General features: G+C 53.2%; 2 protein-coding genes across 2 annotated transcripts in view; one reads left to right on the top strand and one right to left on the bottom strand.

The window, feature by feature from the left end:
* Positions 1-4624: 4624 nt before the first annotated feature.
* On the bottom strand, positions 4625-13914 carry HECTD3 (HECT domain E3 ubiquitin protein ligase 3). Its single transcript, XM_035894183.1, has 19 exons — positions 13821-13914; positions 13413-13548; positions 12872-12987; positions 12470-12583; positions 11968-12050; positions 11423-11588; positions 10880-10961; positions 9753-9935; positions 9021-9073; positions 8628-8692; positions 8086-8189; positions 7639-7758; positions 7198-7287; positions 6636-6842; positions 6116-6245; positions 5587-5661; positions 5277-5358; positions 5084-5155; positions 4625-4831 (listed from the first exon to the last, which is right to left on the bottom strand). Exons 1-19 carry the CDS (start codon positions 13853-13855, stop codon positions 4747-4749), a joined length of 1998 nt encoding a protein of 665 aa, XP_035750076.1. The 5' UTR covers positions 13856-13914; the 3' UTR covers positions 4625-4746.
* Positions 13915-14180: 266 nt separating this feature from the next.
* The window catches only part of UROD (uroporphyrinogen decarboxylase), a 4432-nt gene continuing 4321 nt past the window's right edge, over positions 14181-14291 (top strand). The window contains exon 1 of the mRNA XM_035894190.1: positions 14181-14273. Within this exon, the coding sequence (XP_035750083.1) occupies positions 14181-14273 (93 nt within the window). The remainder of the gene's footprint in view (positions 14274-14291) is intronic.

Genomic DNA, 14291 nt, shown 5'->3' with positions numbered 1-14291 from the left:
CCACGGGCAGAGAGGGGGCTGCTGGGGGGTCAGGGCACAGGGCTACATCACCAGCATGGATCGGGAAAAGAGGGGAGCGGGCATCCTGCTAAGGGGAGAGCCGGCTCCTGGCTGGCTGGGGGGCGTATTCCTGCCCCCGGCAGGCTTGCGGCACGGGGGGAGGCTCCGGGCACCCGCTGGAGAGGGTGACGGGCTTCCCTGCCCAGGAGCAAGCAGCTTTATCCCAGCCAGCAGTGACAGCAGCAGGATTGAGGCCGCAGCACCCAGCAGCACCCAGCCACCCCAGAAGGCAGGCAGTGCATCACCCCACGCCATCCCGGCCTGTCACATACCACAGCGAGGCGGGGGCAGAGAGCAACTCGGCTCCACCCCACGCGCCCTGAATTTCTCCAGGCCGAGCACAAATTGCTGCGTTTAGGGATCAGGAAGCAACCAGGCTGGCAGAGCTCAAAGGTCCCACAGCCCTCCGGCACCTGCCTGCTCTCCTGGCAGGTCAGAGTCCAGCTCCATCCCCGCCTGCAGAGGCACGGTGCAGAGAGGTCTGACGGCTGTCACCCCCGCAGCCTTATCTATTGAACAGGCGTGACCATGCCGCACCTCAGCGACGTGCACCGGCCTCGCCAGGAGCAAAGTGCCCTGAACCATGGAGCGAAAGAAATGCAGACTTCTGCCTTGCTCCTAACTGTGGCCACTGCAGCCAGAATGGTCCCGTGCCCTCCCTCGGCAGCCACGTCACCCTATAAAACCGGTTGCAGAGCTGCTGCAAAGGGTTGAGCCAGTTATTTCTCTGAGTCACCTCCATGACACTGCTTTTTGTGTGAAGGGTATCACGGGGCCAATTTCTGCTTCACCCCCTAGTCGCCTCTCAGGATGCGAAGTCCCCGCTGCTGTTTAACCCAACAGAAGGATGCAGGAGCCCCAGCCAGACCAGACAGATCATCAGGAAGGCCAGGAATAGTTAGTTTGTTCACTTTATTTTAGATCCTACATGAGGTAGGGGCAGACAGATCCTGTCAAACTATTTATAGCTTGTCATACTCCAGGGTATTAGTGGAATAACAAGAACAGCTAAACTACACGTGCATTATTAATCACCTGAAGCTATTCTATGACAATTCAGCAAGCTGACATCAGGAGAGAGCGAGTGGTTACACAGAGCCGACACAGCATCAGTCCCTCCCCCAGCTCGTCCCTACCCACCCTGTAAAGCTGCAGCTCTGGCACACATGGATGCCTCCTCTTCTCAGTGGCACAGGGGCACCAGCACCTTCCTCAGGATGGCACCGGCTTGAAAACTGATCTTGACTGACTTGAGACTGGGTGATGGGGTGGAGATGCGCAGCCTCTCGTTCCTGGTGCCCAGGAGCACAGCAGGAGTCCAGGGCAATAGCACTTGACTTGTGTCTCGTCAAACATGGTAGAAGACAGCTCCTACCCACAGCTTTAGAGATCAGAGGAGAAGGAACGTGACCCAGCACTGAAATAACACCTACTTTGGGCCCCTGAGATTAGCCAGAGCTGAGCCAGGCTGACCTTTTCCACAATTTGCTGGGCTGTCACAGCAGAAATTCAGTTTGTGGCTGGCTTTAAAACACCACAGAGGAGACAGAGGACTGCACAGAAGAGATCCAGGCAGGTTACCAGCCCCCCCTTCCCAGCTCACCTTTGCACAGCAAACTCAACAGCATGATCTGTTGGTAATTTTGCCATCCTTACTCAGCAGCCATGTTTGTCCAGACCCTCTGACCGCACACTAAATGATCTCAGCTGAGACCTTGCTGCAGCAATGGGCTCTTCCTGCAACTGGAAGGGCTTTCACAAGTCTCTACACCCCAGTGTAACACTACAGCAGCAGCTGCTGCCATTCTCCACCATGTATATGGCCATAACACAAAACGGACAGTACAACAACAGTATATATGGTAAAACAATGTTTTTCTCAATATGCTTGTAGGGGTTAAACCCAGACCATCCTGGATGAGCTCCCAACTGCAGCCTTCCTGCTAGGGCCAGGGTCCTGTTACTGCAAGTATTTTTTAAATAGAAATCCCTGTCAGCAGCAGCTAGATCCTTTCCCCAGAGCTCCAGTACACACACCAGAGCTCCAGCAAGCCCTTGGCCAGGATTCTTTCCTCAGTGGCGGGAAATAAACCCAACAGTGTGAGAGGTCAGGGCCTAAAAGACCTTGCTGGGAAGAAGAGTAAAGAAATGTGGGAAACGGGGGAAAAGCTGGAGTCGATAACTCTATGTTCATCAAGTGCTTCAGGGTAGGGAGGACCAAGACCCAAAGCCAGCAGGGTGAGACTGGAAATTAGATCACATTGCCCAGGGCTGTAAGATAAATCTTGAGCTCTCCAGGGATGGAGATGCCATGATGCTTCTAAGGAAGGATCCCACTGCTTCAGATAGGCTCTTCTCTCAGCACTGCCCTGTATAGCAGCTCTCCTCTCATCATGGGGGGCTGGGACTGCGTACACAGATGACGAGAGGGAATAGAGCTGCCCAAACATCTCATCCCTCAGTGAGAAACCTGAGCCGCTCTGGGTACCTCTATGATTACCTCAGTTACCCTCTGTCAGCTGCAGTTGCTTCTACCAAGGCCAGTGGAGCCAGTGGTCACCTGTTGGAGATGTCTCAGCCAGAGGTGCCTGTTCCGCCCCAGCTGGTCACCCCTAGCAGCCCCTGCTGGCTCTTAGCTTGCCCATTCCCACAGGTGACATCAGCTCAGCCTCCACCAAAGACTAGGGTCATTTTATCCATCCCATCCTGAGCCTCTCATGAGCCAACCATCCCCTGCCTGGTAATAAAGCACCAGACTAAGTTTTTCTTGCTACTTCCAGTTCTGCTCAGTAAATAACGTGGCCTCCTGCTGATCTCCCTTAGAGACAAGTGGGCAAGGATGGAAAAAGCCGGATCGATTGCACCCAAATGCCAGTGGCCAGAAAGGATCTAGGACGGCTCATTCCAAATCCCAGCTTGATGCTGAAGACTCCTTCACCAACACTCCTGACCGAGGCCAAGCCAACACATCAAAGTCCTTTCACCAGCTCGCTCATGCCCATTTAAAACAGACACCCTAAGAAGTGACTCAGCCACCAGCACGGAAATGTATGACACTGGCTCTGCTCCTGTCCACGCTGGTGGTTGGAATCAGCCACAAAGCCACAGAGCTCAATTCTGAGATAACTCTAGGATTTACAAAAATCCTCCTCCAGCAGACGGGACTTCACATGCACCCAGCTGAGCATGGAAGGCTCTGCTGCAGGCATGAGCTGCCAGAAACAGCTTCCCTGCTCACCCTACACTCCCTTCCACTCACCGCAAAGGGAGATGGCAGCACGTGCTCTCTCCTGGTCCTACATCCCTTTCAGTACAACCCTCCGCAGCAGGTCTGGGAATATAGCAGTTTCAAAGGAAACTGGTGAAGGGAAGGACTTCATTTAAAACTGGAAGTGATTTCTGGATGACAGACTCCTTCAACAGAGGAGAAAAAGGCATGAAGTGTTAAGACAGATTAAATCTTAACTCACAGCATTAGCCCCAGTGGAGCCCCTGTGACTCAGTGGCTCTTAGTAGTGGTGGTCCAACAGACCTCACAGGCTGAAGATGGAGCTGGGGATATAAAAGTGGACCGACGTCTGGCAGCTTACAGTGCTAGGCAATGACTAGCCCTGCCCAGGGTCAGGAAAAATCAACGGTCTTGAAGTTGCGAAGCTTTTGTTGCCCTCTCCTCACTCACACACTGCGTGTCCATCTGCTTAAGGCGCACCCACCTCTCCACAGCAGAGGGGAGCAGAGCCTGGTGCTGCTGTGCCTGCTACTGCTCTAACCCCTGCTGTCTGGGAGAAGAGCTTGGCCCTGCCTGCACATCTCTATGAGAACTAGAACAGATTAGTTGTAATACTGGCTTTTAGGGGAAACTGGAGGCTCAAAGAACCTGGGAGCACAGCTGCTAGGCCACCAGCACGCCGGATGCAGAACTGAAGGTTACAGAGCAGGAGGGAAGCAGACAGTTCCCACCTCCTGTAGGGGAGCAGATTCCCCAGCAGCCGCTGCTGTGCAAGGGGTGCATGGAACCACAGGTGGTCACAGGAACTGGGATTTTGTGTGATGTAAAAGCATGGGAGCCCTTTCCTGACAGCACCCACAGTCTTGCTGTGCAGGTCTGTCGTGACACCTGGTGGCCAGAGGCACCCCTGCAGCACCTGCCACCAGCCTGCCCCATTTCTTCTTAAACCTAGATCTCATTTCCATGACCTCAGGTGAGAGCAGGAACAAGGCAAGGCAATGTGGTCAGGACACTCAGCCTAGGACACGCTGAGCATCTCTGAGCATCCCTGTGGTCTCAGCAGCAGCTCACAGTTCTCTGTCCTGTGCTGTAACCTGCTGTGTGGCTTCATGGCCCTACCCCACTTCTGTTTGGAGCAAGCAGAGTGCAGCTTCGGAGGAGCGAGAGTTGTGGATGCGTGGAGAAGAAATTAATTACAAAAGCCTACCAGACCTTTCTGATGTATGCGGGCTGGGCCAGGGTTTCATTATTGCAATCACACTTACTCTCCAAGCTAGCTCCCACCCTGCTGAAGACCCAAACCTCCATGTCCAAAGAGGTGCTGGTTACCACTGCTGGGAGCCAGGCTTCGTGCCTATATGTTTATTATATATACACATCCTGGGGGGACAAGGGAGCTCTTCCCACTGCACGGTTTTGTCGAATGATTGTCCATGCTGCTCCGTCAGGCTGCAACATCACTCTTCCCACGGACTCATATCTGTGTCAATGGCCACGCAGTTATAGGCAGCATAGCGCAACTTCTCTTCACATACCTTGGCTCTAGGGATGGCAGGAGCAGGGGGGGAAAAAAAAAGACAAGGAGGAGTTGCCATTGCTACATTTGCCAGCCAAGAGGACAAGATGCTTTCTGAGATGGAAGCTATGCTTCATCAGCTGCTCACAGAGAGAATCACAGCAGCCACAGGGGGACATAAGTGTGGCAAAGCGATGGGGCCCTATGGGTCAGCACCAAGGTTAAGAGGAGAGCCCAGGCAACACAGACCCCCGACGCTGGGAAGTACCAAAACTTACGTGGCGTAGTTGGGCAAGAAGAGGGTGCTGGAGCAGGTGGATGACTCCGGCAAAGCATCTGTTGTCTCAGAGCTTGGGGAGAAGGTGACAAGGTGGTCAGAACCAGCAGGCCAGCAAGGCAGGGGAGACCAGACCACACATCCCTTTGGTGTGGGATCTGTCAGCCTTGAAGTCTACAGAAGAATAGACTCACCCCATCTTGTCTGGATAGATGTAGATCCGTGCTGGAAGGCGGCTTCTGCCAGTGACAAATCTGAGGAAGCGGCTGCGATCCTCTGTGAAGGAAAAGTAAAGACATCAGCAGACCCTAAAGGGACATGAGATGGAGTACAGCCACTTCCAGGTTTTCCCAGAGCTAGCAAGTAGTTCCTTCAGCGCAGCTCCTTGCTCTCCCTGCCTCCCATCTGCTCCCCAGGCAGCAATGAGGGTGGTTTCACCCCCCGCCCCCAGCATGCAGGGGCTGTCATGGCACAAGATATGCAGGGACAAAGCAAATCACTCACCATTGGTGAAGTTGTTGAGTGCTTCCCAGAAGTACTGAACACGGGTGTCCAATGGCTCAAAGTCCTCAAACCGGGCTGGCAGAAAGGATACAGAAAAGGAGTTTATTAGAGATCCAAGCTCCTCCTGGGTAAATTAGAGCAGGGCCTCCCTTGCTCACCCGAGGGTTCTCTGCCAGCGCAGAAAGAAACCTCTCAGTGCCTGCAGGGTGTGAGCACGTAGACCTAAGGTGCAAGGGACACGTGCAGTCAGGCCTCTCCCAGAAAGCACATGCAGATCCACAACTCAGCTCCACAAAGGCTCAGATACTGGCAGCCTAGGGATGCCCCAGCCTCTGCTCTGAGGCCCAGCATGGAGATGAGGGGCACCCCTGCTCCCATCAGCACCCAACTAACGGCAGGAAGTATATAGGCCCACATTCTCACTGTAATAAAGGCTAATATCGGCCTCCCACACCTCTCCTTGTCCTAGCACAGAAAGAAGACAGCTTTGTTTTCACAGAAAGAGTTTTCAGCAGAGCCCTTCACTTACTGAGCTTCTTCAGGGCATCAACTGTGACTTCAGGGTCTCCACAGACTTTTTTTTCCAGCTCCTGCCAGGTGAGGAGGTCAAGAACAGCTTGGGGCACCACCTTCAGCAGCCCAGCCTGCATGGCCATGATCTGAAAAGGAGACAGGGCAGGTAAGCAGCATGTCTTGCCCATTTCCCTAGTTTGTGGTTGAGCCTAGGGACTCAACTGGACGCAAGCCATGTGACTGCTCATGAAACGCTCCAAAGAACCTGAAGAAGGGAACAGGATCCCAGAGATGCATCCTGGTTCATTCAGGAAGTTCATGTCAGAGCTGGGAATAAAACCGCATGTCTCCCATGCTACTACAAGCCACTTTGCTTCTCAACAACTCCATGGGCTCCAGGACCTCACCAACAAGGACTGCCTACTATGGCACTAATGAGCACAGGAATGCTAACCACGATGCAATTTACCAGAAACAGACAGGGGGGTTATGTCTCTGGAAACTCAGTGACCACTGATGCTATGGGACAACGTTACCTGCTCCTTGCTCTCCTCCAGCCGAGCCTTCTGTACCAGGCGGATGAACTCCTTGCGGTCCTCATAGCGCACCACAGTGCTGCTGCCATTGGGGATCAGCTCCACCATGCGCTGGTCACTCAACACCGTCGTGTATGTCAGCTCATTCCCAAATTTGAACTCAAAGGTGTCTTTGTCCATGACTTCCATCACCTCCAGGAGCTTCACCTGTCCGGGCCCCAGATGAGTGCTTGTTAGAGAGCTGCCCAGTGGGCAGTGGTGTGCCCGAGATCTCATCTCCTCCCTTCCCAAACAAGGGCTGGAGTGACTGCGACAGCAGCACAGCATGGGATGGAGCTGTTTAGCAGACCCTGGGCCAATGCATGCTTGAAGCAGTAGTCAGCATGGCTACATCTCTATAGTAGCTATAGAATGCATTAAATGCTAAGAGTGCCCTTTTTGTGCATGTTTCTTTGACACATCACAGGAGGAAGCAAGTACAACATGAGGACAGGGACACAAATCACCACCTTGCTGAGTGCCACAAGGGATAGGATAGGCACAGCCTCCCAGTCCCTCTCACCAGCACGGAGTCCACAGCAGGGAAGTCTTTGCTCCAGCTGACCTCCTCCCCCGTTAATTGTTTCCATACGAAGCCAGGAAGAGCCAGGACCTGAAGGAAAACAGGGATTTTGCTGAGTCTGTGTGAAAGAAGACATCCCCAAAGGTAGAGATAGGGCTCAACAGTGCCGACACAAAGGAGCTTCCCTGCTGTCCCTGTCCACATGCAGAGCTCATCATAGCCAAGCAGAGACCAGACACACTCTCCCAAGCTCCTAGCAGCATCTCCCAAAACTCAGGCTGTGAGCTCTCCTAACCCCTTGGCCCCAAAACCTGCCAAACACCTTTTGTCCCAGTGTGTGATTGCACAGCCCTCCCATGTTCCTGTCAGACAGGCTGCAGAAGAGGCCTAACAACTCCCTTTACAACAAACCTCCATACAGGCACGGGGTTGAAAGCTTACCAGAAACTCCTTGCCCCTCAGAGCTGCTCCCATGATCTGCCCAATCCACTCGTACTTGGGGAAGTCCTTGCAGGAGGGGTTGGGGACATACATGTCCCTGGCTTCTCCAGTGCCATTACCCTACAGGGGAGGCAAAACTCCAAGTCACAATCTCCGCGCAGCATGAAGCACCACAAACTGAGTTCCTCCAGTGCCTCTGGGCGCTTCTCACAACAGAAGTGGGCTTAAATCCCGCATCCTTGGCAATATTCTTAGTGAGAGACAAGCATCCAGGCACTTGCCAGCATATCCTAAAAGGAGATACCACAAAGCAATCTACCCAACCCTTCACGAGGAAAAGCTTAGGACCAGTGAAAGTAGGTACCTCCCTGGCATGCAGGGGGACAGGGACAGCACTGCATTGCCAGGCACAGAGAGATCTGCCCCAAATACCCCAACCCACGGCACCTGGTTGGATGTGCGCACAAAGAAGGGCAGAGGCACGGGGGTGTCTGCTGAGCTGGGACACAACTCCTCTGACATGTCCGCCAGGCTGTCCCGAAAACCTCCACCTGCAACCCCAAAAGAAGGACATTTTTAGTGACGTGAATTCCCCACGTGCTGACCCTCAGTGGTATGGAGCAAAGATGAGGAATTCTGGTCCAACCTGGCCCAGGCCTGAGCTGAAGGCTCTTGTCAAAGCCCTATGGCACTGGAGGAAATAAGACAGGAGAAATAACATCACTGCCTGGCCTGTGGAGGACAGCCAGAGGGAGCATTGGCACTGTCAAAGCTGCTGTTATTGACTAATGGAGATCTGGTCCCCATCCCAGCAAGCAGCGCTCCTTATCCAGGACATGGCCGGGGGTGGCAGGACAAGGCAACCTGCCTTCCCTCTCTCCTCCATGGGCAGTAACGCTGGGAGCGTATGAGAACGCCTACAGCAACAGAGTCACCTCATCAACTCCCAACTCTGCCCCAGAGGAGCCCTTGCCTCACACAGCCCCTACCTTGGTCAATGATGCCCTCTGCGATGAATTTGCACTCCCACCACTGGTCATAACGCAACGGCCACCTGTGGAGAACCAGGCATTGCCTGAGGTGCTGCTCAAGGCGAAGATGATGCTGGAAAGGCAGCAGGTACAGCAGGGACACCAGGGGATTAGGGTGGACCAGCCTGAGCTTAGGACAGGACACGATCTCAATCTCCAGAGACAGCTGCATCCTCAGTAGGGAGGTGACACCCTGGGAACAGGCCCTGATCCCATGGTTGAGCTGGCTCCTGCCCTAGAAAACCCTCTCCAGAGCACAGGAGACATGCAGGATTCCCAAACACCCTGCTGTGAAAGAGGACATAGCTCCCAGCACTGCACAATCCCCTCCCTCCCCCAGACACCACTTACCTATAATCTAGAGGCTTTTCAAACTTGTCTGAGGGTTTCAAGCCTTCATACACCTGCAACAAGCAGATAAGGTCAAGGCTGGTATCCCCTCTCCAGGGGAACTGGTGCCAGGTGAAGGCAGGAAATTGGAAGAAATCTGGTTTGCCCCAAACCTTTAAATACTGACTGAAGCTGATCTCTAAATGGTCTAGGAGCCTTTCATTTTTGCAAAGGGAACATAAATTACAGTGCTAACCACTGTATGAAGCTTTCTGGCCTCAGTGGTATACTGAACACATATTAAATCTCACAGCAGTCTGGGCTGTTTGCGCACACATAGAGCAATAGATCTTTTGGAGGTAGTGGGAGAACGATGACAGGAATATCAGCATTGCTGTAAAACCACAATACAGGACTGTATGCAGCTGCATTATCGCTGTCACACAAGAATTCTTTGCTGCCCTTTTGGCGTAACGAGATTGTTATGCTCTGCATTAGCAACATACCACAGAGAGCATCCAGGATAGAGACTTCAACTCAGAGATCCCAAATCCCTCCTAGATGTTATTCCTGGATATGGGATCATCGGCACATGTAACCGTAGAGCCTATGAGTCATGTGAAGAGGCCTTGAGGACTCCAGGTATCTCCAGCTCCAAGTTGTCCCTTCCACCCACCTCTAAGTGGTTCATTTTGGTTTTGGGATGCCCCTGTCTCCCCAGAGCAGTGGGGACCCTTCCAGGAGGGACAGTACCTGGGTGAAGACAGCATTCTTGCAGCTGGGGTCCAGGGCGGGATTGTCTCGGTGCTCCATAGCCAGGCGTCGGTTAATATAGAGCCGCGGCATGAAATTGGGCTTGCTGGTCTCCGAGTCCTTCAGACACTGGGTAATGAGAGCTGTGCGCCTCTTGGACAGCAGCAAGAACTGCTTGATATGCTGCCAACAGGTATGTCCAAAATGTCAGAAGTGCTCTGTGTCCAAAATGTGTCACCTACTTCCTACTGAAGCCACTGAACCGCCAGGTCTCTCCCCTTCCCACGGCCACTGCCTTCCACATACAAGACACAATCTCCTTGATAATATTTGCATCACCTCTGTCTCTGACAGATTTTGCTTTCTGTCTTAAGGGAGATACCAAGCCCAGTTCTCTCTCCACCAGTCGTCATCTGATGCTCACACTCCAGTGTTGCCTGGACTCTCCTTCATCCTCACTCTAACCAGAGCATCAGTCTTACTATCCCTCCTATTTGTAATCAAAGCAAGCTCCTTTAAACAAACAAGAGCCCTCAAATGCTTTGGGTCCTACATTGAGTGGGCACAGGAATTACAGCACTTTCTGACACCAGGCCTGGAAACATACAGAATGGGGCTACCCCAGCAATGTTTGCCACGTGTATTCTGGGAGAGGATGTAAGGAAAGCAGACTACTGGAGGGACTAACTCAGTCTTATGAGAAAGACAGAAACCAAAAGCTTATTAAAGCCAGAAAGAAGTTACTGGTAAAAGCCTTGCTGTTTGGACACAGCCAGCTCAAAGCTGCTGGCAGCAAGTGCTGGAACAGAGCGTCCTGGGCTGAGATCTTGGAGAAGATGTGTGTCCAGCTCACAAGTGCTGCTATGGTCCAAGTCCCTTTGAGGATGAAGTGCTCTGGTTCAATTCTACTTGTAACCCTGTAGCTACGCGTTTCTACATCACCATTTTAGCAGGAAACTAGCCTCTAAACAGTATCACCTTTCACAGCTTTAATGAACTGAGCTCAGCCAGGTATTTCCCTTGAGCTGCTTTAAAGGCAACAAGCACTGACTGCCTCCCTTGCCACAGCCCAAGTGCAACCACCCTGCCAGACTGAGGCCCCACAAGACACAGGGGGAATCACTTACCTTGAGTTTGCTGAATGTGCCAACAGTGTGGTCCCAGGCCGGCACCAAGTGATGCAGGACACTGTCCAGGAGCTTGATGAACCTAAGTGCCAAAGAAAAAGGTATTGAAATAGGGATCTGCACAAGCCTATTCCAGACCAGACACCCCCAGACACAAGCAGAAAAGTACCAACTGATCCAAACCCAATCCAGCATGGTCTTTTACATCACAGAGCCTTTCGTACTAAATTCCCACTCCCTGGGCACTGCAGGGACCTTGCACCCCTTGCAAGGGACTCTGCATAAACCTGCCCCATACACTGCACAGATATGCTGTGCTTGCAACACACGAGATACTGTGAATTTGAGCTGAAAAATTCCTCTGAAACTGTAGAGAGCCCACTTTGTTCTGAAATTACTGCTATTTTCTCCAGAGTCCAGGATGCCTGTCCCAAGGGGAGTCACACAGATTTACAGCTTCCAGCCATGTCCACGCTAGGGACAGCAGCAATCCCTGCAGGCAACAACACCCCACTTTGTCTGCCCCCCCCCTCCATACAGTACCTTTGAATGAGCACAGCCCTTCGGTACAGCAGGTCAGGGTCTGTCCCTTCTAGGCGAGGGTAGCGCACTAAATTGGGCAGTTGGAACATGTCAGCACTGAGCCCCAAGTCCCTCTGTCGGGAGGATTTGATTTTGATGCCTCGGAGGCGAACATCAATCCCATCATCTGCCAAGGAAGACCATGGACGATATACACCAAGACCATGAGAAACCAAGGCTTCCAGCCTTGGAGGTCTGTAAGTGAAAACACTAGGAATGTGACAAGCTCCACCATCTCTGGGGCTGGGCACTGAGAGCCTGAAATACCTCTGTGAAGAAGCAGCAGGGCATTTACAGAAGAAAAAAAAAAGTAATGGAAGGCAGAGAAAGATAGGATGAAAGCTGAGAGCTTGCAAACCTCCAGGTCCCCCTGGAGTTTCCCATGGCTTTCTGCATCTCATCTGAAACAGCCCGCAGGGCCAAGTAGTACAAGCCACAGGAATAAATTCTTAATGTACAATATCTTACAGGTGCATTACGGATGTGGCCATAACACCCAGCCCTACCTCTGCACTCCACAATCCGGATCTCGATGACAGGCAGGTGTGTCGTCATGTCTTCAAGGACGCATACATCCCCAATGTAACTCCTGCAAACACAGCACAGACGAGGGCTGCAGAGCTGTTCCCTCACCCATCCTGCCAAAATCCACTTGGCCACTTGTAAGAGAAGAGGGTTTGCATCTTTTGAAATGGGAGCCTACAGCAGGAACCCAGACCCAATTGCTTACAACGTGGCCTATGCTGAATGCCTGAACCTTTTGGCGCCTCGGGTCCAGGCGACATGGTCCCAATGGGTCCCACAATTGGATCAGAAAAGCCCTGACGATTGTGCCATCTGCTACCATAGGCAGAGTGAACCCACAGCTCAGAGATGGAAAATGCCTGTCCCAAGGCTCTGGGTCTCTTAAGCCAGGCTGGTGCTGGCAAGACTGCTTAGGGTCAGGGTGTCCAGCACTCCCAGCCCCTGCAAAGGGCCATACTACACTCTCCGCCTCCATCCACTCACTCATCAATGCCAACATCATTCAGTTTCTTCAGATTGTCCCCTTCGCCCCCATACACAGCGACCCGTTTGGGCATGAAGTTCTCATCGGTGGTATCCACTGTCAGCAGGAGCTTCCTGCAGAGGGAAGCACGAAATGAAGAGAAGGTAACTGCATCTGAACACCCATTGCTGCTCCCCCTCATTGCCTGGTCACGCTTATTATCAAGCATATGCAGCTGATGCTGGGATCCCCAGGTACCTGCGGCAATGTAAAGACCCTTTCCCTTCAAGCCCAGAGCTAAAGCAAGGGCTGAGGGGCAGGGAGCGTAGGGCAAATTTGGGCCATGTCGGAATCATGCAGAGAGCGGGGGCTGCAGGGCTCGCCCCAGCCACAAGCCAGCATGCAGGGGAGAGGTGCCTCACTTGACAATGGTGCCTTTCTTCATGTTGAGCCGCACCCAGTGCTGGCCCTGGGACCCGTCACTCTCCCAGTATGTGTCGGCATGGCTGTCAGTCAAGCATGACACATTGAAGTCCTCCTGGAAGAGGGCAATGAATGAAAGGAAGATCAGATGGGGGTAGGATTAACTTAGTGGTTACTCTCCTCATGAATCTTAGAGCCAGATGGCATCAAACTTGGCCCATTCCTTTGCTGGGCTGTGGGTAGATGCAGGGAGCACAGAGCGCACAGGACACTGCGGCTGACCAAGCGCTCTGGTGTCACACACAGAGCACAGAATATCAAACCCTCCCTAAGATCAGCTTAGCAGCTAACATTAGCATTTGCTTCTCAAACCGCTGCCCCTCCAGGGGCCACATTACACAATATGCTGCATAACGCTCCCCAGGCTTCTCTCCCACATCCTCCAACACAGCCCAGCCCAGCGTAGCACACCAAGCACCATCCATGCTCCCCAGCCCCAGGGCAGAGCAGGACTGATGCAGCCTTGTCCCTTTCACCCACCGTATAGGATGAGACATCGATGCTGTCCACATACTGTTTGACACTGCCCAAGTTCTCATCCTCCTTCCCAATGTGATCGTACAGGAAATGTACCAGGTCTTCATCACATTCATAAGTCCACGTTGGGGGCACAAACCTACCAGGCAAAAGGGATTAATGGGTCTAGGGAGCCAGGGGCAGCCAGGCTAATGGGTCAGGGAGGGCAGGTCCATGTCCTGCTTGCCTTGGTCTTGCCCTGTTTCCCACTTTGTGCAGGCTTATCTAGAATAAGACTGTGCGAGCAGAGCTGTTCTCCTCTGCCTGTCTTCCCCCCTCTCCCCCTGCTCTGTAGGAGGTGGCTGTCTGAGCACCCAGGGACAGGCAGCAGCTTGCACCCAACCACAGCAGAAGCTGGGAAACAGCTCATACCGAAGCTTCTCTACTGCGGCCTCATCCTGCTCCATGGGCTTGGGCTTCGCTCCGAGGCGCAGGGAGTACGTCAGATCCACCACCTGCTCCCACCTGAAACAATGCAGAGAGGGGGCATGGTTGTGAGAAAATCCCAGGGGAAAGGAGGAGCTGCTGGTCAAGGAGCAGCTGGAAGGGGAAGATTTGGGTTTAAAGCCCCACTGGGCTCCATCCTCCATCACCTCCAGCCTCATCCGCTGCCCTTTCCTTTCCAACCACCTCCACGTCTTCCAGCCCACACCTCACCAGGCAGGTGACAAGCACCGTGACCCAGCCAAACCCAGTTAACCCCACACCTAGCATCCCTACTGCCCCACTTCCATGAAAGAAGAGGCCAAGCGGGCCGGGGCTCCTCAGCCCGGGGCTGGATGGGCCGAGGGGCAGCACACCGAAACCCCAGGCGGCGGGGCCTGGGTGAACGGGGCGTGAGAG

The sequence above is a fragment of the Egretta garzetta genome, unplaced genomic scaffold (genome assembly GCF_000687185.1).
Source record: "Egretta garzetta isolate BGI_Z169 unplaced genomic scaffold, ASM68718v1 scaffold145, whole genome shotgun sequence".
NCBI classification, from domain to species: Eukaryota; Metazoa; Chordata; class Aves; order Pelecaniformes; family Ardeidae; genus Egretta; species Egretta garzetta.
This window is presented reverse-complemented; position numbering and strand designations above follow the sequence as displayed.